The sequence below is a fragment of the Temnothorax americanus genome, unplaced genomic scaffold, assembly GCF_048541705.1.
Source record: "Temnothorax americanus isolate GAGA-0224 unplaced genomic scaffold, ASM4854170v1 Scaffold18, whole genome shotgun sequence".
NCBI lineage: Eukaryota > Metazoa > Arthropoda > Insecta > Hymenoptera > Formicidae > Temnothorax > Temnothorax americanus.
In genome coordinates, this window is record NW_027509318.1 from 1,349,466 (window position 1) to 1,370,996 (window position 21,531).

General features: G+C 40.9%; 3 protein-coding genes across 10 annotated transcripts; 2 read left to right on the forward strand and 1 right to left on the reverse strand.

Annotated features, from left to right (window-relative positions):
* Positions 1 to 24: 24 nt before the first annotated feature.
* Positions 25 to 4,626, forward strand: Dus3 (Dihydrouridine synthase 3). Of its 3 annotated transcripts, none has more exons than XM_077404032.1 (6): positions 25 to 264; positions 931 to 2,248; positions 2,554 to 2,921; positions 3,012 to 3,140; positions 3,220 to 3,335; positions 4,406 to 4,626. In XM_077404032.1, the coding sequence occupies exons 1-5, from the start codon at positions 182 to 184 to the stop codon at positions 3,290 to 3,292; spliced, it is 1,971 nt and encodes a 656-aa protein (XP_077260158.1). In that variant the 5' UTR covers positions 25 to 181; the 3' UTR covers positions 3,293 to 3,335; positions 4,406 to 4,626. The 3 variants fall into 3 exon arrangements, with proteins under 3 accessions (XP_077260158.1, XP_077260159.1, XP_077260157.1); XM_077404033.1 differs by lacking the exon at positions 4,406 to 4,626 and adding an exon at positions 3,601 to 3,801; XM_077404031.1 differs by lacking the exon at positions 4,406 to 4,626 and having other exon boundaries at positions 3,220 to 3,801.
* LOC143896289 (uncharacterized) lies at positions 3,574 to 12,520 on the reverse strand. Its single transcript, XM_077404042.1, has 4 exons — positions 11,881 to 12,520; positions 4,376 to 4,582; positions 3,968 to 4,117; positions 3,574 to 3,741 (listed from the first exon to the last, which is right to left on the reverse strand). The coding sequence occupies exons 1-4, from the start codon at positions 11,905 to 11,907 to the stop codon at positions 3,574 to 3,576; spliced, it is 552 nt and encodes a 183-aa protein (XP_077260168.1). The 5' UTR covers positions 11,908 to 12,520.
* LOC143896282 (serine/threonine-protein kinase OSR1) lies at positions 4,912 to 21,470 on the forward strand. 6 transcript variants are annotated; one of them, XM_077404026.1, is made up of 14 exons: positions 4,912 to 5,033; positions 5,470 to 5,689; positions 5,805 to 6,051; positions 6,300 to 6,614; positions 11,218 to 11,346; positions 13,305 to 13,708; positions 15,076 to 15,188; positions 15,567 to 15,817; positions 16,017 to 16,189; positions 17,046 to 17,283; positions 17,557 to 17,671; positions 17,809 to 18,074; positions 18,217 to 18,403; positions 18,547 to 21,470. In XM_077404026.1, the coding sequence occupies exons 4-14, from the start codon at positions 6,565 to 6,567 to the stop codon at positions 18,622 to 18,624; spliced, it is 2,004 nt and encodes a 667-aa protein (XP_077260152.1). In that variant the 5' UTR covers positions 4,912 to 5,033; positions 5,470 to 5,689; positions 5,805 to 6,051; positions 6,300 to 6,564; the 3' UTR covers positions 18,625 to 21,470. The 6 variants fall into 6 exon arrangements, 5 of the variants coding, with proteins under 5 accessions (XP_077260152.1, XP_077260156.1, XP_077260151.1 ...); XR_013256603.1 differs by lacking the exons at positions 4,912 to 5,033; positions 5,470 to 5,689; positions 5,805 to 6,051 and having other exon boundaries at positions 6,150 to 6,614; positions 18,547 to 20,007; positions 20,048 to 21,470; XM_077404030.1 differs by lacking the exons at positions 4,912 to 5,033; positions 5,470 to 5,689; positions 5,805 to 6,051 and adding an exon at positions 10,462 to 10,612 and having other exon boundaries at positions 6,150 to 6,614.
* Positions 21,471 to 21,531: the final 61 nt, after the last annotated feature.

Consider the following 21,531-nt stretch of genomic DNA (forward strand, 5'->3'; position numbering starts at 1 on the left):
TGAATTATTCCGAAAACTAACGTATCGGGAGAATATAATCGACAATCGAGTAAAGAGCTAACACACTGATTGATATTTTAAGAAATATGATTTTCAGAAGTTATCGTTTGTGTTAATTTCCAGAAATTCCAGAAAATCATGTTTGATCGACACCGAAGTGCACGTGTGAAACTGTGAAGAAATGGCGGATTACGAGAAATGTGGAGATTGTTCGTTCGATGATGGGGAAGATAGGCAAAAGGGCGTTTGTCTGATAAAAGAGGAGTACGTAGATTGTATCGGATGACTTACTTTAATCTGTAACAAATGAATTTTATACGGATGTAATTGCAAGGAAGCTTATTCTAACTTCAGTTCCTAACCTCTAAAGATTGCTCACATGTTTTTCACAATTTATCAAACATCTATTTTAATCCTTTAATTGGCTGTTTGAATCTTTATTTATACTAATGAACGTAATTACTTGTATCAGAGGGCTTAGCTTTTTTCAACTTTTATTTTTAAATTGCTTTGTTAATTAATATTTTATTATTATTATATAATAAATAATATAGAAGTCTTTGTATTAAATATATGACTTAAATATTTTTAAAGATTTTATGTAAAAATTATTTAAAACGTCAATAAATTTTTTCACACGAGTATTGATACAGCCTGATCTACAATGTGCTCTTTGCTTTCTGTTTTTTGCTCTTAACCTGTTTGCGACTATCCCGTATTTCGCAATTGCGTCGCGTAACGCGATGTTTTTTGTTCTCTGTCGCCTAAGATAAAAATTAACGAACTTCAGAAGAGACAAAAAACATCACGTTACGCGACGGAATTGCAAAATACGGGATAGTCGCAAAGAGGTTAAGAGCAAAAAACAGAAAGCAAAGAGCACATTGTAGATCAGCCTTTATAAACTAACGTGTACATTTAACATTGTAGATTTATTATCGAGGACCATGTGAGGCAGTTGAGTGAACGGTGCTTAACAGAGACCGATAAGCAGAAGGTATCTGCGGATGCAGGTACAGAAGATACAGACGCATCATCGTGGGACGAGGTACCTGTTAAGAAACCTAAATTGGATGACAAGAGGGAGAAGCTCAGAGGTCAAAATAAGGCGAGGCCACCTCCGTTCAAAGCTCCCAGGGAATTGAGTCTGTGCCCATGGATCGCGGATCAAACGGCAAATGAACCTGAGAGGAAATGCTCGAATGAGCGATGCACTTTTCTGCACGATCGAAAGGAATATCTGAAGATTAGGCCGGAAGACATAAGCACGGAATGCCATACTTTCAATTTGACCGGCAAGTGCCCGAGGGGAATTACTTGTAGAATGGGCTCGCGACACTTGACCGAGGATGGTTTCAACATCATCGATGAGAAGAGACTCGAGGAATACAGCAAGTGTTCGCCAACCATAAAAAATCACTTATCTAAAGATGTACAAAGCAAATTGCGTAAGCGCAAATACAATTTTTCCAAGGCGGAGGCAATCGTCAAAGCCAACGGTCCGTCTAGAAAAAAGACGCAACCGCAGAGTTCGAATAGTAAAATGAGAAACAAGAATGATACAAAATTGAACGAGACTAATATTTCCGACAATAGCAACGGCGAGAAGGTGGAGAAAAATATTTCTGTCGGCATGAATGACGAAAAAACGGACACGGATAGTTCTGATTGCCGTGTCTCAGATAAGTCGAAGGAATTGAAAATCGGACCCGTGGACGATAGCGATTTGATCAGATTGCGACAGTCGGAGAAGAAGACGATCGACTGGAGCGACAAGATACCGCTCAGTCCTTTGACTACGGTGGGCAATCTACCGTTTCGAAGAATCTGCAAGGAGTACGGCGCGGACATCACCTGCGGCGAGATGGCATTGGCGCCGAAGATACTGAAGGGCACGCAGGAGGAATGGGCGTTGGTGAAACGGCACGAGAGCGAGGATATCTTCGGCGTGCAGCTCTGCGGCAATAATCCGGGGGTGTTGACGCGATGCGCTCAGCTGCTGAACCGCGAGATCGACGTGGACTACATCGATTTGAATCTCGGGTGTCCAATCGATCTGATTTACAGACAGGGCGGCGGCAGCGGTATGCTCAATCGATTGAACGTACTCGAGACCGTGGTAAAGTCTGTTAGCCAAGTGTTGGACATACCCTTGTCCGTTAAGACCAGAACTGGGGTCTACATAGACAAACCGATCGCGCATAATCTAATGCCGAAGTTTCGAGACTGGGGTGTGTCCGTGATTACCGTGAGTAAGTCCGTTGAATTTACGTTTCTTGTCGTGAATCGATCTCTTTCGAAAGGATCGCGGTATTTTCGAAGAATAGAATTTTTCAAGACAGGACGGAATCTTCAAAATATCTTGATAGCTTTAAGAATTCAATTTTGTATATGCTACCGCTTTAAACTTGAACAGAAAATTCACGTTATATCAGAAAAAATGTTTTTAAAAAGAGATTATTATCCCTGGGCAACACGTAAAGGGATATTAAAGAAATATGATTTTCCTGTATTATCTTCCTCGACTCTTATTCGATTCGGTAATTCTTTCAGGTTCACGGGAGGTCGCGTGAGCAAAGATACACGAAACTGGCCGACTGGGAGTATATAGAAAAGTGCGCGGTAGCGGCACAGCCGGTACCCGTGTTCGGAAACGGCGATATCCTGTCCTTCGATGACTATCGTCGTGCAAAAGAGACCTACAGCACAGTGCAGGGGATCACCATCGGACGCGGTGCGCTAATCAAGCCGTGGATCTTTACCGAGATAAAGGAAAAAAAGTTGATCGACATATCGAGCTCGGAGAGATTCGGCATTCTTAGAAAGTACGCAAATTACGGACTGGAGCATTGGGGATCCGACACCCGCGGCGTCGAAACCACCAGGAGATTCATGCTGGAGTGGATCTCCTTTCTTCACAGGCAAGTTTGCTTCGAAAAAAATATGTTTTCTTCTCGATTAAACCATAACATTATTCTTCAATATGCATTTACATTGAGATTACATCGCAGGTATATTCCCGTTGGAATTTTGGAGAGACCACCGCAGCGGATCAACGAGAGACCACCGTTCTACCGAGGCCGCGATGATATGGAGACGCTAATGGCCAGTTCCAACTGTGCCGATTGGGTGAAATTATCGTAAGGCTATTAGTTTTTATTGAGTAACGTCATCAGTTTCGGCTACATCTGTGATACTAACAATTTTGTTTATTTTTAGCGAGATGCTACTCGGAAAAGTGCCTGATGGATTCCATTTCTTGCCAAAGCACAAGGCGAACTCGTGGAAATAATCTACTGCGGGAAAAACAATTTTATAGAAAAATATTTCTCGAGGTGACTAATTTTACATTGTTGATTTTTCGCAATAAACGTAAAAGAGAAGGATTAATCGTGGTAAGATGATGTTAACGACATTTGTTGTTTCTCTCATTTGCGTTTATATAATACAATAAATAAATATTTTTATCAAAGATCTTATTTTTATCGCAAACATACGTACGAAGTTTCGCAATATGTCTGCGCTATGTAATGAAACTTTAACTTTGCTAACATATAACTTTACTATTAAAAATCAATAATGGTGGCTTATCTCGCCAAGATTAGTAACCGGCCACATGCAGTCACAACCGCTGGGGATTTCTATTGTATATGGTTCCCAACATTCATTTTCCCAAGGTCGTCTAACGAAAGTCAAAATTCGACTTCTCTGCACGCAGTGGAATGCCGGATGAGCGCATTTCTGAAAGGAAACAAATGTTAAATCTGAAATCGAAAGTTTGTTAAATAAAAAAAAAAACAACTTTTCCTCATTCCTTATTGAACTTAAAAGAGGCGATGATCCGATGGATTCATTATTTCTTAAAACTTGATTATATATTTATTTTCTGATCAATAAAAAGCGCCGCTTTGAATCCATTTTATTGAATCTGTTAATCTATTTCACTGCGTGACATATAAATTATTACTTGTTGCAATTGTTTCACTATTCGTTCATCTTCGCTCAACAATGAATAGCCCTTACAGTAGACCTCGTGATAATGCGGGGGTTGATATTCGTATTTAGAATCAATAAGGTCCACTCTTTTCGTTACTGTTTCGCATAGATTGCGATATTCCTGCGTAAATCGTAAAAGAAGAAATATATATAGACATTTATCTCAATATACGAATAGTATAAATAATATAAATAGAATTTAAATCAGGAATAAAAACGTACAGAAAATAGATGAATTAAAAAGAATTTACAGGGATTTGTAAAAATTTATCACATCCAATTTAATTCTTAATATTTTCATAAAATTTATTTTAAATATATTTTTTATCCCTTAATGAAGAGAACGATCTTTTTCAGGAATAAAAAATAATTTACTAACGGGCATCAAATTTCTGTTATCTCTGTTTAGCTGCTGCAATTCCTTTATTGCATTTTCGGCATCATAATATTCCTCCGGCAGATAAGAGACGTCTCTCACCACCGGTATGTCGCGTAAATCGTCCTGGTAATTGAGCTCAGGATTAAAGCTCTTCAGTTGTCTACTCAACACGTAGGACACGTGGTTGAGGATAAACAATTCGGCGATCTGCAAACGAAATGTACATCTTAATAAATGAAGCAAAAAAGTAATGAAGAGAGCTCCAAATTTCTTTACTGTGATATCGTTGAACAAGCGCGTTGCAAGTAAAATCCTATTCCAATCTTATGTAAAGAATAATCATTATCAATCTTGAAAAATTTTACAGAGTGATACCCCGGATTATCTCCAATTTTGATCAAACTGAAGTCGATTAGATAGAAGAATCCCAAGAATCTCCCAATTGGTATTACAAGTCATCCACGCACGCACGTCTACGTCGGATTATTCTTTTACCAATGACACAGAATCATCAATGCCTCTTAAGTATAATGTTGCGTCACTGATAAAGCCTAAACCTTCGATGGAGGTCTCAGTCAGCAGCCTTTAGCGACCCATCAAACTTGATGATGCGTAAATCGCGCGCGCAGAGGGTCGACGCCGCAAGTGGGAATTGGAGGTAGGATGAATCATTCGTTTAGAGTACTGCAACTGGCGAAATGGTTTCACGCCGTCTGTCACGTCGACGAAATACGATACGCGCATTTCTAATTTCCCTCGTTTGCGAATCCTCGATTCCCAATCTTGATTTTTATCCTCGGAGCCGTTGCTCCAAGTGTTGCTTTTTATTACGTCGCGGAAAGTAATCGTCCATAGGACGTTTTTGTCGTCAAATTTTCAACATTTTACAGCTACAAAATGTTTCGATGACAAATTTGAAATTTATTTATATAAACACCACTCGCCGCAGAAAACCATTGGAAAGAAGATTTTGTTGTTTAGAATAGGATTAATTTGTTTTTAAAGCAAACGAAATCTAAATCAAATTTCTGCGTGAATTTTTTACAAATATGATTTTTCTAAAGTTTATTGAAAACCTTCGATTTTATCTGTAGGTTTTCGCGCGAAGATCGGTATTAGTTGATTCGCAAGGTCGGCGTGATTGAGCTGACGTGCCGTATGATATGGATTATTCTTCCCGCGTCATCGAGTTAATTCATGCTACCGAAGTGACGACAGAGAATATACGCACGAGATAATGCGCTCTTCCAGCTCCGTGGTATTTGCTTCGATTCCAAGTAACGTCAGAAGTAATAAATGCTGATAAATACAACAGTAAGTAATCGGATGATAAATCGACAATCAATTTCTTTGAAAATAAGAAGTAGAAAAGGATAATTGACGGGGCCTTCAAATCAAGTTTAAATCAGTAATCTTTTCTGTACGTCAGACAGTCTTCCTCGTTCTTTGTGTGCGAGAGCAGAACTGGAACGAAAAATGAAATAGGAAAAAGAAAGGTAGCAAGGAGCAAGGAAACGCGATGTGTTATATCTCAAAAGAGACGGGTACCCATGAGAGAAGAAGAAGAAGGAGATAAAGTGATCCAGAAGAAGTGGGAGAACATGGACTACGCGTTGGCTTTCAGCATCAACGATACGCTGCATTACATACACGCGACAACACTGTACCAATGTGGGGTAGGTAGTTATCCAATTGACAGTGCCCCGTCTGACATAGTTCAGTCACGAGGCGGGCACAAGATGATCCTACGTCTCCTCCGTTGACAGAGCGACAGTCGTTCCCTCGAAATTGCGCTCGCCACGCGACGTTTCGCTCGCTCTTTTCCCGAAATCGCGTCGACGTCGTCTCTGACGAAGTTTTCGCATTACGGTAAATAGACGAGTAACTGACCTAGGTATATATAAGGGCCGTTACATGTCGACAGATCGTGATATTGTGATACGGAAATAATGTCAATACGACGCGAGCGTGTTTGGACCGAAATGACTGCGGTGTTTCACTTGCGATGAGGATGAGCCCGGTCAAGGTTGACGATTGTCAGTGACAGCTACCGACAATTCCGAGGAATTTTCGCCGAATAAACGTGATCATCGATTTTTGACGACGAGAAGCGATCGACGAGATCCCAACTCGCCCATTCTTTGGAATATCCACGAAAATCGGAATGCCATTGGGCTGACACCGGTACCATGGCAGCCGATCTCTACGCAAATGGCTCTCTAAAGTCAACGTCCGCCAGGTGAGACCAGTCAAGATTTGTTTACGTGCGTGATTAACTTGCATCTTATCGATCAAGTATCTTGAACCAAATTTCTTCAAATGATAATGACAATAATTAATAAAAATGAATAGGCTTTAAATTTTTCTTAGGGATATTGAAACGGCGAGAATCAAATGCACCTAACGATAAATCAATAACTTTTGAATCTCACTTTGGACATTTAAAAATGGAAATAGCTAAACTGTGGTTAGTAGCGTATTAGCAGATATTAGTTCAAGGATAGAATTTACAGGCAAAGTTAGTGAAATCGTTCGTAACAAACGATGATTCGTATTCTCAGCATAAATGTGGCCATCTCCACTTTTGAGTTTTATTTGCCTATCAAGGTGGCATTCAAATGTCAACGTGACATGAAAATCAGATAGGCACGGCCACGCTGAATAGGACCGCATCCGATTCTAAAAGCTTTATTTGCCTAATATGACGAGTAATGTCACGCAAAAATCAAATTTTCTATCAAATATAAGATACAAATACTTATCGTGGTATATAAATAAATCTAAATAATAGAAAGGAAAAGAAAAATAAGTAGAACGTAATAAAATTTAAAAGCGCGTCCTCTCTCTCTCTCTCTTATTTTAATAGAAAAAAATTACTTTCTATTAATTTTATATTAAAATCAATCTATTTGATACTGCTACTAAAACTGAATATTTAAAACTGATAAAACGGGAGAATAAATCATTTAAGGATAAATATGTTTCTGCAAGAAGAATATTTTTAGAAGAGAAACGGTAGATAAAATGTGTAATTCGTGTATTCTTTGGTAACCATGATTCTGCAATGTACGTGTAATTTTTAGTAATGTATACGATGACGTATCTGATGATACGCCGAATGCAGCTGTACAGCATCGAGTAACTGCTGATGCGGCGTTGTTTAGATAATTTCCAAGCGTGTTTGATCTAATTTCATAAACCGACGTAAATGTGACCGCCAAATTGCCTCATTTCCGGACATTTAAGGCGACTGCAAAAGGGACGCACGGTCAGTGACGAAGTGCGATGTTTGCAAGGCACTTTCCAGAGTACCCAAAGGAAGCGTGAAACGTTTTGTTATTCCTCTGTCTCGTGTTCTCACTCCCGCTTAAATTGTAAAAGAAATTCGCTCATAACGACTAACGACCGCTGAATCAATGGATCCAATGGAATATCGGAACAATGGAAGGAATATATTTCCGGATGTACGCGACCATTTTTATTTTTTGCAAACCATTTCAATGACAATGAAATCGTTTAATAGCCGCTACAGTTCTTTGAGTTAATGAACAATTGACCCTCGGCTTGCGGGCCGAGTAAAGGTTCCATTGATGAAGAGCGTTATTAAGTGGACTCAAACGAGAGTGGAACTCGAAATCTCGACTCTTCGAAAATCCCAGCGCAGTCATTCTTAATTATTGTATCGCAAGACTGTCCAATTGATCGTGTTTTCTTACGCCTTAAAATGGAGCAAGTATATCGTCGGTCTTAAGGAAAAAAAAATCACTAAATAATCTTCATAAATAGAAATAATCAATTCGGAGCGAACAAACATCACATAAATGTGAGATGCAACTTCCTTAGAAGTGTTGACCAAACTGTTAATTCAGTGTCCCTAATTAGTAGATACTAATTAACAAATATTAATTCAATGAACATTAATTGCAGGGTAAAAGGCAAAGGTAAAATCAGTGTCGGGCAAATAGAAATGTGCAACTAAGCAGAATAAATCTTGTATCGCATACTTGCACGCACACACACACGAGAGAATAGCACACAGTGAAGTTGAAGGAACTCAAATTAAAGATCGGTATTGAGGAATATAAATCCTTCCAAGAAAAACACGGTCATTTACCGTCCAATCAATTCTGCTCGAACATGTGACCGATTGTAATCGCCATATATTAAAGCCCCCAACACATCTCAATGTAAATAGCAAGTATATTGAATTATGACGTCAGAAATGAAAGATTGTAATTTATTGTTGTAATACATATCAAAATGAATTCTTTAGCTGAGTGAGAGAACCGTTGAGAATTTAAAAAATATGTAAAAATTCGTATCAAGATTTTTAAGACTCGCATTCGATTTTACATGTCATATTGGGGAATTGTCGTCAAGGCCACGATGATCCATATTACAGTAGCAAATTGAAACGCAACGATACTACAATAGTCACAATTCCGCCTAGCGACGGCGATCGGGTAGGCACATTTGTTCGTTCAATTGTAACCGCGGTGACTAAGATCGATGAAAAGTCAATTCAATAAATCTACATGTCGCTAGAAATACCGCAGCAGCGACAGTCTATTAATTCATGCGAATCGGCATGTGACTCTGCGTAGAATGTCGCGGAATGCAGTAAAAGCGCGTCGAAAACCGTTATCGTCGAATAGATAGAGAACAATTGGTTTCTCGGCGTGGCGAGCGAACGTGGTCATTTACCTCGAGGATTTTGTCATTGGACACAGCGCTTGGGGTCTGGAAAATATTCGGAGTCTGCGAAAGAAGAAACGATGAAAAATATAAAGACGAAAAACAATAGAAATCTCTGTATATGGAATAAAACTATAAAAGATAGAAGATTATAAAGCAGAGAAATAATAGACCTCTGAAGCTTCAAATTTGAAATTGTCTAGATAAGGTAATTTCATATTAATCATTGTAATTATTCAAAACAGAATAAAATATATTAATTTTGTTTCTCCTTTGGATTCAAGACATGAAAATGGAACATTATCGTAGAGGAATTTATCGAGATCTCGAGGAAAATGCTAAATGCACAGATAAAGCAGTCTCGCGTTCGCGTGACGCGATATGAGGCGGAGGAAATGATGGAATGATGAAAATTTGAAAAGTGTATCGTGGCGGCGCGTAAACTGAACGTAGGCAGCAGATGACACACGTCTGCTAGTCCGAATTAAATTAAAATCGTAATTTCTAGCCCGGCGCGGCGAGTTAAACTTTTAACCCAAATATTAGAAGAACCCCGTTATCCGAGGAACAATGAACGAGGCATGGAACGACGGGCAGTTATCTATCTTTTTGACAGAACTGTTTGAAAAAATTTAGAACCTCTATACTCTAGAAAGTATTTCTATTGTCAAACCCCGTAAACCGTCAGAAAATCCAGGAGAAAATTGTGAGACGAAACAAAAATCAAATGAAATGTTAAAGTAGGTAATTAATAATGGAGAAGATAAAAAACATTCTGTCAGCTATTTGAGGATTCTTTGAAGACGAGATATTTATTTTGACTTAGCTCTTTAAATAAAACGAGGCTAAACGTGAAAAGAAGTGTTAATGACTACGTGCTAAAATAAGATATCGCGATCCGCTTGGGGTGGTGACTCTCCAACGTCATAGGCGTCATTTTCGCGCGGGCCTCTCGTGTTTGAAGAGATAATTAGACCATTACTTTGGAACAAGACCGTTATAGACCTGTTAATCGTAATCAGGTGATGCCTGAAGCTGACAGGAAAGATTTCTTGTTGATGGGGTACAACCGGTGGGTGATGTCACGCGTCGCGTTAAAATTGGATCGAATAATTTCGAAAACTGCGCAGATTCGCAAGCGTAAGACTGCGTTCTTTCTGACGTGTACGATCAAGTGCTACGACTTTCGGGGATCGTGTCTCAAGCCTATCATCGAGACAGTATCTTTTTTCCGCGAAACCTCAAGTATAATTCGAAATCAAATTCCCGATTGGTAGATTAACGATAAATGATTAAATCGGACCGGTGATAACTCTTGCGCGCCGAAAATAAGACTCGCGTCTCAAATTTCTGCAATCATTAATTCGAATTCGTTCTCACGATTTACACAGGTCTTCTCACGCGCCAACCGGGAGCAGGATAAGAATCGTCGAAAGGAAGCAGGATCATTTTAACGCGCCTGCAACAAAGCGTGAACGCCATCGGATTATTTTTAGCCAGCGGAATAGGGTCTACCCCCTTTGCCGTGGCTAAAAATAGCTGGTAAGGCCAATCCAGGCCCAATTATCCCATCTAGATATTTAGGTGACAATCGACTGACCGCCAATTTAGAAATATTCCACTGGGCTCGAAGCCCATCAGGGCCTTCAGCTCGAATTAAAGTTCAGGCCCCTTTTAAAAGATCCTTTCGTCTCTGCCGACCAACGAGATTATCGGTAAAATGGTTGTTCGAACATCGCGTACAAATAGCACGAGATAGATACGCGAATGCGACACGACACAACGGCTACTCTGTAAATTATTTAATTTTATTAAACTTAAAGTTGGAAGGCTGAAAAGCGAGATGAGCAATGTCGAAGAGTGTCGCGTGCGATCTCAAGACACACACGTTCCAAAAATCGTTAACTATCAATCCACAACTTTTTCAGTCGCAAAGAACTGACGAGATTAAAGAAGAAGAAGAAGGCGGTTAGCGTCAAAAGATTTGCAACAAGATGTCGAAATAACATATTTGTTTGTAAAGAGCGATCGACAACTTTCTAAACGCATGTAATACGTAAATAATGTCTTAATAGGACGCGACATTTGTAGTTGTTCGTCCCCTTCGGTACGCAACCCGCCTAACACGTGCGCATATTCGTTTGCAGGGCTGTAGGCAGCATGGGACAGCGCAAATCAGGCGCCCCGGGCGCCGCGGCGCCCATATCGACGGAGGAGGAGCAGCTGAAGTTCCAAGACAGCAGATTTCTGGCGACTTTGGTGCTCGGCAGAAGTAGGTGAGTGACCGAGCGTGACTGACCGCTGACTGCCCGTCCGTCCGTTCGTCCTACTACGTCGCTACGTCGGAGATCGAGGCACGTGATCGGTCCTACGCGACCCACGTCGAAACCCCCGAGGATTCGATCGCGCGCGGGGAGTGTGTTGCAAATCTCGTCCGATCGATCGCGACGGGAAGTAATTACTTAAGTGGCCCGAGCGCCCGCGAGTGATCCGTTTCCGCGATCTCTGCCGTGTTAACAGAGACCGTAATATCTTTGGCGAACCGCCCGACCGAAGTGAGTAAACGACTGTTTACATTTGTAAACACACTGTGATGTTTGCAGAGATTTTAATCGGGGAAATGTCTCGCTCGGACGATTCAACTGCGGCGCGCAAACAGCTGAAGCTACCGTGTCTTCGCCTATCTAGTTCGGAGTCTAGTTGCACGAGATTTTAAATCCTCGTCTTGGCGTCGAGAGTATTCAAAATCAAGGATAGAGAGAGAGAGAGAGAGAGAGAGAGAGAGATTACCCGCAGCTACCGAGACTTACTATCAGGATATTCATTTCTCTGAACATGATCGCAGATCCGGCCCGGGATTCCCGAAGGTGGCGGTTTTTTAAAAGGATGCCGTAGATAGGGGATGCACAAATCACTGAATCGGAACGCTTAGCGGATGCTCAGTTTTATATATATAATATATGTCTGCGGGGGAGAGGAAGAGCACACCTGTCGCTTTCGCACGTGGAAAAGGTCATCGTGCAAATCCCCGTGCAAATAATACGCGGCGATAATAATATTCGTGGGCGTCGCGTTTAAATTAACTTTCTCATCGTCCGCCACGGCCATTCATTAATTGCGGGGATTGCGAAAAGAGCGAGAGATACGATCGTATCGATAGGAACGCGGAATCCCTCCGACTTGTCGCGTCTGCCGATTAGAGATAATGACGGTTTTTAGGTACACAAAGATTAGCGCGTTTCAGAAAGAGACGGTCACGAAACGGCGAAAAATCGCGGAACTCGCGTTTGAATCGATACCGAGAAACTGTCCTCTTTGCTGAAATTAAACGTTACGTGACGCACAGGTCTTGATTTTAATAATTACCGTTATCATACGTCGTTACCGTAAACTATTCTACGCGAGTAATGTTTTGGCAAAGACCGGGACTCTCTCTGGTAATTCATTCGATATCACCCCATGGATATATATTTACGACCGATGGGAGCGGCTTTTATCTTTCGGGCCAATTGAAACGATCGGCGTCACACTGATTGCCGCTCACGCTACTTAATAATTAGAAGCGCCGCCTTGAAACGATCGTGGCGAGAATGTGATGGATGGGCCTACGATTAATTTGTCGCGCATATACGGGCCGACCGCGTCTCGTCATCGCTCCGTTACTCCGAGAAATGTCGATCGTTTTGACGAATCGAGACGCGAGTTAGCTATCGGTGGACGCGCTCTTTTTTTACGGTAACTGAGTCTTACAATTGATAGGGAACTCGGACAAGTACGTCTTCATTAAATACCATCCTTAAAAGTATTCGAGGATTGATTTAATTTTGAGTGAATATCCTTTTTTCAATATTTTAGACAACAATATATGAAAGAAGCCAGTCTCCACGTATTTCGTATCCTTCAAGTCCACAAGTTTTTCTATCCTTGACATTAAGGATTGGCATTGAGGCGTCGATCAATCTTCCAATGTTCCATCTCTCTCCTTGTACAAGTGCTTATATTATAGAAATTGAACTTCTCGAAAGCCAAACTGATCAGCTTCGTGAAATAAAAAGTAAGTAGATAAAAAATTGACGAAGGATTACGATTAAATAATCCTGATACTAAAATGAAGAAAACGAGTTTATGTGAAACGAAGTCGACCAGTTCGCTTCCGAGAGGCTCAGTTGATAGTTGACAGATAAATTCGCAAAGTCGCTGGTCGCAAATATGTCAATCGCACGTTCCCTTTCAGGAGGATCTCGCCAGACGTGCTGCCGTCGTGCTCGCCAGGCATATTTCGCCAGAAGTCGTTTCACTCATCGACGTCGCCGCCGCCGCCGAGGGTGCCAGCGACAGCGGCAACATCGGCGTCCTTGCTGTTCTCCCGGAACAGCCGGGGCGCGCCCGCGTCCACGACGAACGATCGCTGCGCCCTTCGACAAGCCACCCCAGCCGCCGCTCCACGTGACGGCAGCGTCGGCAGCTCGCGGTCCGCCAGCACCACCTCGCTGTCGTCGTCGCGGGGCGCCCGGGCAGCCAGCAAGCACACGCGCCTCGTCACGGCACTGGCCAGCAAAATGGCGTCCGCGAGCACCTCCACGGTCGTGCAGGGCTGGCCGAATACCAAGGACGATTACGAGCTGAAGGAGGTTATCGGTGAGTACCGATCGCCGTGCGGGACTCGTCCGGTCGAGGCGACGATCGGTGCGATGCGAACGCGCGGAAGGTCCGCGCGCGCACCTCGCTCGAACGGCGCCCGCGGCCACGAGGACGCGCGCCACCGGCGGCGGCAGAACGTCGATTCCGCGCTAGCGAACGGCTGGTGGGTAGCTTATTTCCCCGTTAACGGGGCACGGACGGTAACGAGCGTGATAGTGACGGGGACGTCGATGTCGCGAGGACTCGCCGTCGCGCGTCCTGCCGGGCTGCCGCTCGTCGGTCGTTCCGTCGCCCTATTTTCCCCGTTCGGGACGGCACGACGACGGCTCGCCGATCGCCGTCTCGCTTCTACCGTCGCGCGTCCTTCTCGCACTCGCGCCTCGCGCCGTCACGCCAGCACGCAGATGCCGGTGCTGCTGCACGAGAGAGCCGCCGCGCCGAACGTTCTACCCTAACCTAGTTAACCTGCCGCCGGAGAACGGGATGATGATGATACGCGCGTGCCAGTGCCGTATGCGCGCCGAGGTCGGGGGAATAAGAGCCACCGGCGCCACACGAGCCGGAGTTGTAAGCGAGGCAATTGACGCAACGCAAAATTAATTTAAAATTACGAAAAAAAATACGTGCAACGAGTGTTATCATTGGCGAAACAAGTCTGTCTTTCGATTTGCGCTAAAATTCTGACCGATCAATTATTAATCTTATGTTATCTTGTCTATATAAGATTCTTAAGAACTTGTGTAAATATTGGGAAATCTACTTGAGAAATCGCGTTTTTATTTTATTTATTTATTTAGGACGAGTTCCGGCAGTTTCGTGATAGAGAGCTATGTACTTATTTTACTTAATAATATTTTTATATACGTTATATATTACATACATTATAGATACTAAAAAAAACGCTCTGTTATCAAATGATTTAAAACTCAGGAAAGTACGTGCTTCTTTTTGCATCTGTTTCGCCGGTTGTGTATTATTTATATTTGCAAGAAGACCAGCCGCAAGTTAGCGGAGCTAAATTATTTAGCGGCTTACCGGCACCGTTTTTAGCCGCATTTTGCGATGACTCGCGACGTGCGAGAAAATTTGCTCCGATAGCTTCGATTAAAATGTCGAATTTCCTACGTAACGAGTAAAAATATCGGCGGCCCTTGAAATTTAAGCGTCTCTCTCTCTCTCTCTCTCTCGCCGCTCTCTGCCACTCCGAGAGAAATGTATTCGCTGCATATTTATAAATAGATCTCTCGTCGCGAGTTTCCCAGATTTAATTAGGCAAGTCTGGCGATTACGATCCGCGCGCCGATATACGACACGAAATTTCCCCTGATGATTCCTCGCGTTAATTCCTTCCTGTTAAATTCAAGGGGTTGGAGCGACCGCCGTGGTGCACGCAGCGTTTTGCATCCCGCGGCAGGAGAAATGCGCGATCAAACGAATAAATCTGGAAAAATGGAACACGAACATGGACGAGCTGCTGGTGAGTTTTGTTCTAATCTTGACATTGGACTTCACGCGGCGACGGATTAATCCGACGCACATACGCGGCCTGTTGATAAGGTTTTTATACATTGTATGATTCATTGGATTAATGATCTTATCGATTATAACGTATGCTGCATCCAGCATGATGCAAACATCGCGGATTAAGCACGATGCTGCTGCTGATTTATTCTTGTCTCAACGAGATGTTATTTCAAAAGTATAGTCTTTTCAGTTCAAAAGATAGAGAGAGAGAGAGAGTTGATTCGTCGAATAAATCTTTTTTCAGAAATAAGTTAAACTGATAAATTTTTAGTTTTAATATACGGACGAGAAGTTATTATTAATCGAGACTTTTTATGTGGCGAAACATTAGAAAGAGATACAGGCGATGTCGTCTTGCAACCACGAAAACGTCGTGACGTATTACACGTCGTTCGTGGTGAAAGAGGAGCTCTGGCTGGTCTTGAGATTACTGGAGGGTGGATCTCTGCTGGATATCATCAAGCACAAAACCAGAACCACCAATTGCAAACACGGAGTATTCGACGAGGCCACCATAGCCACGGTACTGCGAGAAGTACTCAAGGGACTTGAATATTTCCACAGCAACGGACAGATTCACAGGTATCGCGAAATATCGTCTGTCCCTTATAGATTGTTCTATTTTTACTGAAGATACAGTTTTAAAACGTGCGTTTATTTCTCCTTGATCTATCGTTTGATCATTGAAGTGAAACTGTATCGTTAAAAAGATGACGATTAGCTATATAGCTATTTTATTATCTACGCATCTAGACGAATTTTAACGGCAGAATAATATTAGGGACATAAAAGCGGGTAATATCCTACTAGGCGAGGATGGCACGGTGCAGATCGCCGACTTCGGTGTCAGCGCGTGGCTCGCGACTGGACGCGACCTGAGCCGGCAGAAGGTCCGGCATACCTTCGTCGGTACGCCGTGTTGGATGGCGCCCGAGGTCATGGAGCAGGTGAGAGAGGAAAGTAACACTACAGACTTCTTAGCCTGCGTGTTCTCTGTGTCTACATTTTGTGTATGCGTTTGTTAAATGTACACGACACTTTATCGGGACGGGAGATGTGTACGTTGGCGACCCCGTACGTTTGCGACTGGCAAAATACGCTTTTGCTATCGTTGAGGCGACACACGAACCTTGCGTGCGTCAGTGTCGGTTTTGCCGTTGCGTGCGACGTGAGGAAATGCTTTTATCGTCTCGTTTTAATCGAAAATTAATTTGAATTAGCAATGTTATCTCGTTGAGCATGATTTGCGTTAAGCATGTTATGCAAGTAGCCACATAAAATATTGCACCGAGGAAATATTACCCTATACGCAGATTCTCACAGTTTTTCAATAATACTCGATTAATCGTGCCATTACTTGGATCTATATTTCTGTATCGTGTTTGTGTTACATTGTTGTTCGTTTTGTTTTGTCAAAACATCAGTTTTCGTATTTTTATCTATGTTCGGACAATTGTGCACAGCTCTAACATATTAATCGTACATTGTTTTATTCGACTTTAATCAAATATGAGCGTATGTCGATTGATAAAACGACTTTTTGAAAATTTTGATGATCTTTGCAGAATAAAGTTTGAGAACTGCTGTGTCAGGAGAAATCGATGTCAAATTCGTTAAAAAAATCGATGAAAAACATATTTTCCGATAATTGCGGGCCATCCTGTGTATGAGACTGCAGTTATAAACCACATTTCGAAGATTTTTGGCAAGCATGCGATTTCTGCAAGCACGATTTCATGAAATATTGGCGATCTTTCCGTCGCGTACCGTCCACTGTAAAATCAATTATGATATGCGTGTCTGTTTGTGCAGGACCATGGCTACGATTTTAAGGCCGATATATGGTCACTTGGCATCACGGCGATCGAGATGGCCAGCGGCACGGCGCCGTACCACAAATATCCCCCGATGAAGGTCTTGATGCTGACGCTGCAGAACGATCCGCCGACTCTGGATACCGCCGCGGACGACAAGGACCAATACAAAGCGTACGGGAAAACATTCCGAAAAATGATCGTCGACTGTTTGCAAAAAGATCCTACCAAGCGGTAAGCCAGATCGCGCTATTTTGTGTACATATACATTGCTACTTCTACTGAACGTTTGTCGAAGCAGTTAGAATAGTTGGAGTAAATAGATAACATGCTAGAGAGGGGCAGGGGGGCATAGTTTAACTTGCTTGAAGGCCTTTGGTATCATCGTATGATTTATCGTATAGATTTTTCGGTAGCAAAAATAAGAATGGAAAGAGATTAGTATATAAGAGATTGTAAAATAAGTATTATATTTAGTATTATAAATAATGATTTATATTGTTTCAGACCAACAGCTACCGAGTTGCTGAAACATCCCTTTTTTAAAAAAGCCAAAGATAAGAAATATTTACAACAAACGTTAGTGGCGATTGGACCCAGTTTAGAAACACGCGTGCAAAAAGTATGTATTTATATTATTTATGCAATATATGCAAATTTGTATGTAATTATTTATTATTGAGATTCTACAGAGTTAAAATTAAAAAAAATATATATTATATTTTAAGCAATATTAAAAGAAATTTTTTGCTTTTACAGGCATCAAAAAGACAACCAGGCACGTCGGGTCGTTTGCACCGAACGGTGACCGGCGAATGGGTCTGGTCAGAAGAAGAGAACAACGGTGACTCGAGCAGCGACGAAGGCAAAGAAACGTTACCGGTCAACACAATCGAAAAAGCCAGCAGCGATGAAGAAGCCGGCGAGCCCGACGAATACTACGGTCAAATTAAGGTAGCACCGAGTCAAATCGCGATACCAGCTACCGGACAAAATGTTCCTATAAACTTGGTGCTTAGATTACGGTACGTAATCTTCATTATAGAATCCGAATGAGAATTATTCTCTCGATATGTGACGTTTGTAGATTATCCCGGTTATTACCTAATTACCCGATTTATCTTTTAAAGAAAATAAGAGATAATCATCTCAAGACATTTATTTCAGGAACGAAAGACGGGAGCTTAATGACATTAGGTTCGAATTTACGGTTGGAGTTGATTCTGCGCAAGGAATCGCTGCAGAACTGGTCGCTGCGGGCTTGGTCGACGGCAAGGACGTTGTGGTAATAGAAACAAATCTGAAAAAGTTGATAGAGAGTGGAGGACAATTGCGAACAGTGACGTTTTCCTTGGTAAATATTAATTTCCATATTACATTTAATTATCGAATATAAATGTATATTTTAATGTTTAACATTAAAATATACATAAAAAATGTGTATTTTTATAAGTTAATTTGATTATATTTATATCTAATCTCCTTTTATTGTTACAGAACTCTGGTTATGCGGTGAATGAAGTACCAGATGACAAGGCGTTAATAGGATTTGCTCAGATCTCCATCACTGATTAAACAACCTCGATTGCGTTCTCAATTTTCGGGATAATGTTCTTAATTGATACATTCGTCAAGATCCAGAGAGTACCAAAAGCTAACGAATCGGCTAAATCCTATTTCTCAAAATAGACTAGTAGATGGTAAAAACAAAAGGCTCGCGCAACACAACACACGTAAATCAGTCTGATCACTGAATGCTTGCCAGCATGTCTTAGCTTTTGAAACTTTCGTTTCTTTCAGATTCTAATGGTCGATTGCAGGGCGTAGGTATTCGAAAAGAAAAACACATTTGTGTTACAACACATCGGTAATAACGAACTGCTCAAGTGTGTGTCTGATAACTGATAACATCGTCAATGTTCGTGAAGACAATCGAACGGGGCGGATACATAAAAAACACTATCATCCACGTACTGGCTTAAGGACATACACTTACTTGTATAATCAATAATGGCTGTAGTTTTACATAACCGAATTATATCGTTCGTATTACGTCAGTTATGTAAATATTAGTATTCGACCGTTATTTTATTTCTTCTTTGTGGTTGATATATATGAAATGGGATAAAATACCGCGAAATGCGATATTTCGTATAAGTAAGAGCAAACTTGGAGGTTTGAAAGAGAGAGAGAGACAGAGAAAATGCTTTATAGTCTAACTTATTTGTTCAAAATATAAGCAGTTTCTCTTGAATATAGCAAGGTTTTAGTTATATAAAAAAACCAATTGAATATTCTACACACAGAGTCATCATGTTTATGTATCATATACAGATTAATTGCATATATATATATATATATATATATATATATATATACATTATATATTTATATATAATATGCTTCATGTTAGGAAAAAAAGATAGACAATGTTGAAATAAAACTCTTTTGTACTTAATTAAATAGACTTACGATAGAGCAAATTAATATTTTCACAGTTTTAGACGTAGCCAGAAAAAGAGAAGGTTCAATCGAAACATTTTTACCTTGTACGTCTCAAAAATTTTTAAATTAAATCTTTTTGTAAAGTACATCATAAAATGGGTAAAATCAGAATCATATGAGAATGTAAACATGACAAAATGGCAATGAAAAAAGCGATATTACGGTTTCACGGATTAAGTGTGCAATTTACAACACTTTTGCATCTCTTAGGAATTGCAAACAAATATTTTTTTGCGACGTTATTGTCTTTTGTTATGTTTACAGATCATTAAAGTTTATAAAGTTTTATAAAAAAAAATGTATAATTTTGTGAAACTTTTAATAATATTTTTAAAATTAAGTTTTTAAATAACTCTCTTGATGAGAGAGAGAGAGAGAGAGTTGCAAAATTTTTAATTTGTTATATTTTCTACAGAGATGAATTTCTAATTGTGATGTATACGTATATTACATGTATATTACATGTATATTGTGATGTATACGTATATTACAGTTAGAAATAAAATCAAAGTATAAACAAGAATACGAAAGATTTATCGAAAATCGATTATCGCCGCAAGGGCACGGTTGTAATCAGTGTGATTCTGTATTTTATCGATTTTCATACAAACTGCAGCGGGTCGCATTTATGATATGGTAAAGGATATACATATTTCGCGATCGATATTCCGCAAATATAATATACATATGTGCTATTTTCGTGAATTTTCGCTATTTAATTATTCTTAACGAGTAAGGTCTTTAAACAAGGTGTGAAATTGGCACGCGACTCCACATTTCCTTTGCCATATTGCAACAACTACACGCATACGCAAACACCAACACGCAAAATGCTAAATTCGCGACGCAAGATTTGCCGAATGAAATCAGTTGTAGCAGTTGTAGCGATCGAAATACAAATCTGTTGATACACGTGTGATGATTATATGCATATACTCCGTACTAAGAGCCAGCTGTGTGGTTTAATTAGGCGACACGCTCTTTTTATGCTTAAATACGCGAGGAGTAAATATAATTACTTTTAAGCCGCAAGATTGATAATCGCACGTTAGCTTAAGTAGTACCGTTACAGATAAGCGTATCCGATGGCACTATCGTCCCGATTAGCACTCGTAGACTTCTCGTGCACCGCGTTTCGCCGGCGGTGAGTTTCGATCGATATATTCGACATAGCTTGCGCACCTCACTACGTGCCTTATCCGGAGAATGCATTTGGTCATATCGAAATCTGTGTTTCCCATCCGTGATTGGGAGTTCATTTGGGACTGAACTTACAATTCGGAATTTTACGTCAGGAACGGGATTCTTTTTCGCAACGCGATTAAAACAGTGCCAAATCGAGTGTGTCGTACGTAGCGATTATAAATGTGTATCGAGAGGAAAAAAAAACAATAATTTATTTGTATCAATATCAAACGTGTCGTTTTGCCAATGAGAACCATTGTATTTTATTTCATCGCGTGTCTATACGACTGTGTAAGAGAGAGAGAGCTGTGGACTGCGGCAGCCGAGAATGGACAATGGTACTTAACGCCGATTAAAAAAAAAAAAAACATTCCTCCGTGTAGCCTCGGCAGCGGAGTTTGTCCTATGTTCCCCGAGCGAACCATTTCCGTTATTGGATTTCCAGCAATAAATTGTTCTTCACAAACGAATTCTTCGAACGCTAAATCTTCAGATAGAACTTTGCGGAGCTTGTTCCTGATTTCGAAATCCGTATTGTTGCAAAAACGATTCGCGACTCTTCACGTTCATATAACTGTCTTATTGCTGCGAGCTGCGAGATCTTGCGAATAAGTGCGTAAAATTATTTCCTCTTACATCTCGCAGAAAAGTTGATATATTTTATATTTCAAATTTGCTGTATCCTATACAAATATATAATCGCTTATCCAGTTTGCGCGCTTGCCATCGCATGTCGCACGTGTCACGTCAATATCCTAACCTGACCTACCGTCTCGGAGCCGTGCCGATCAG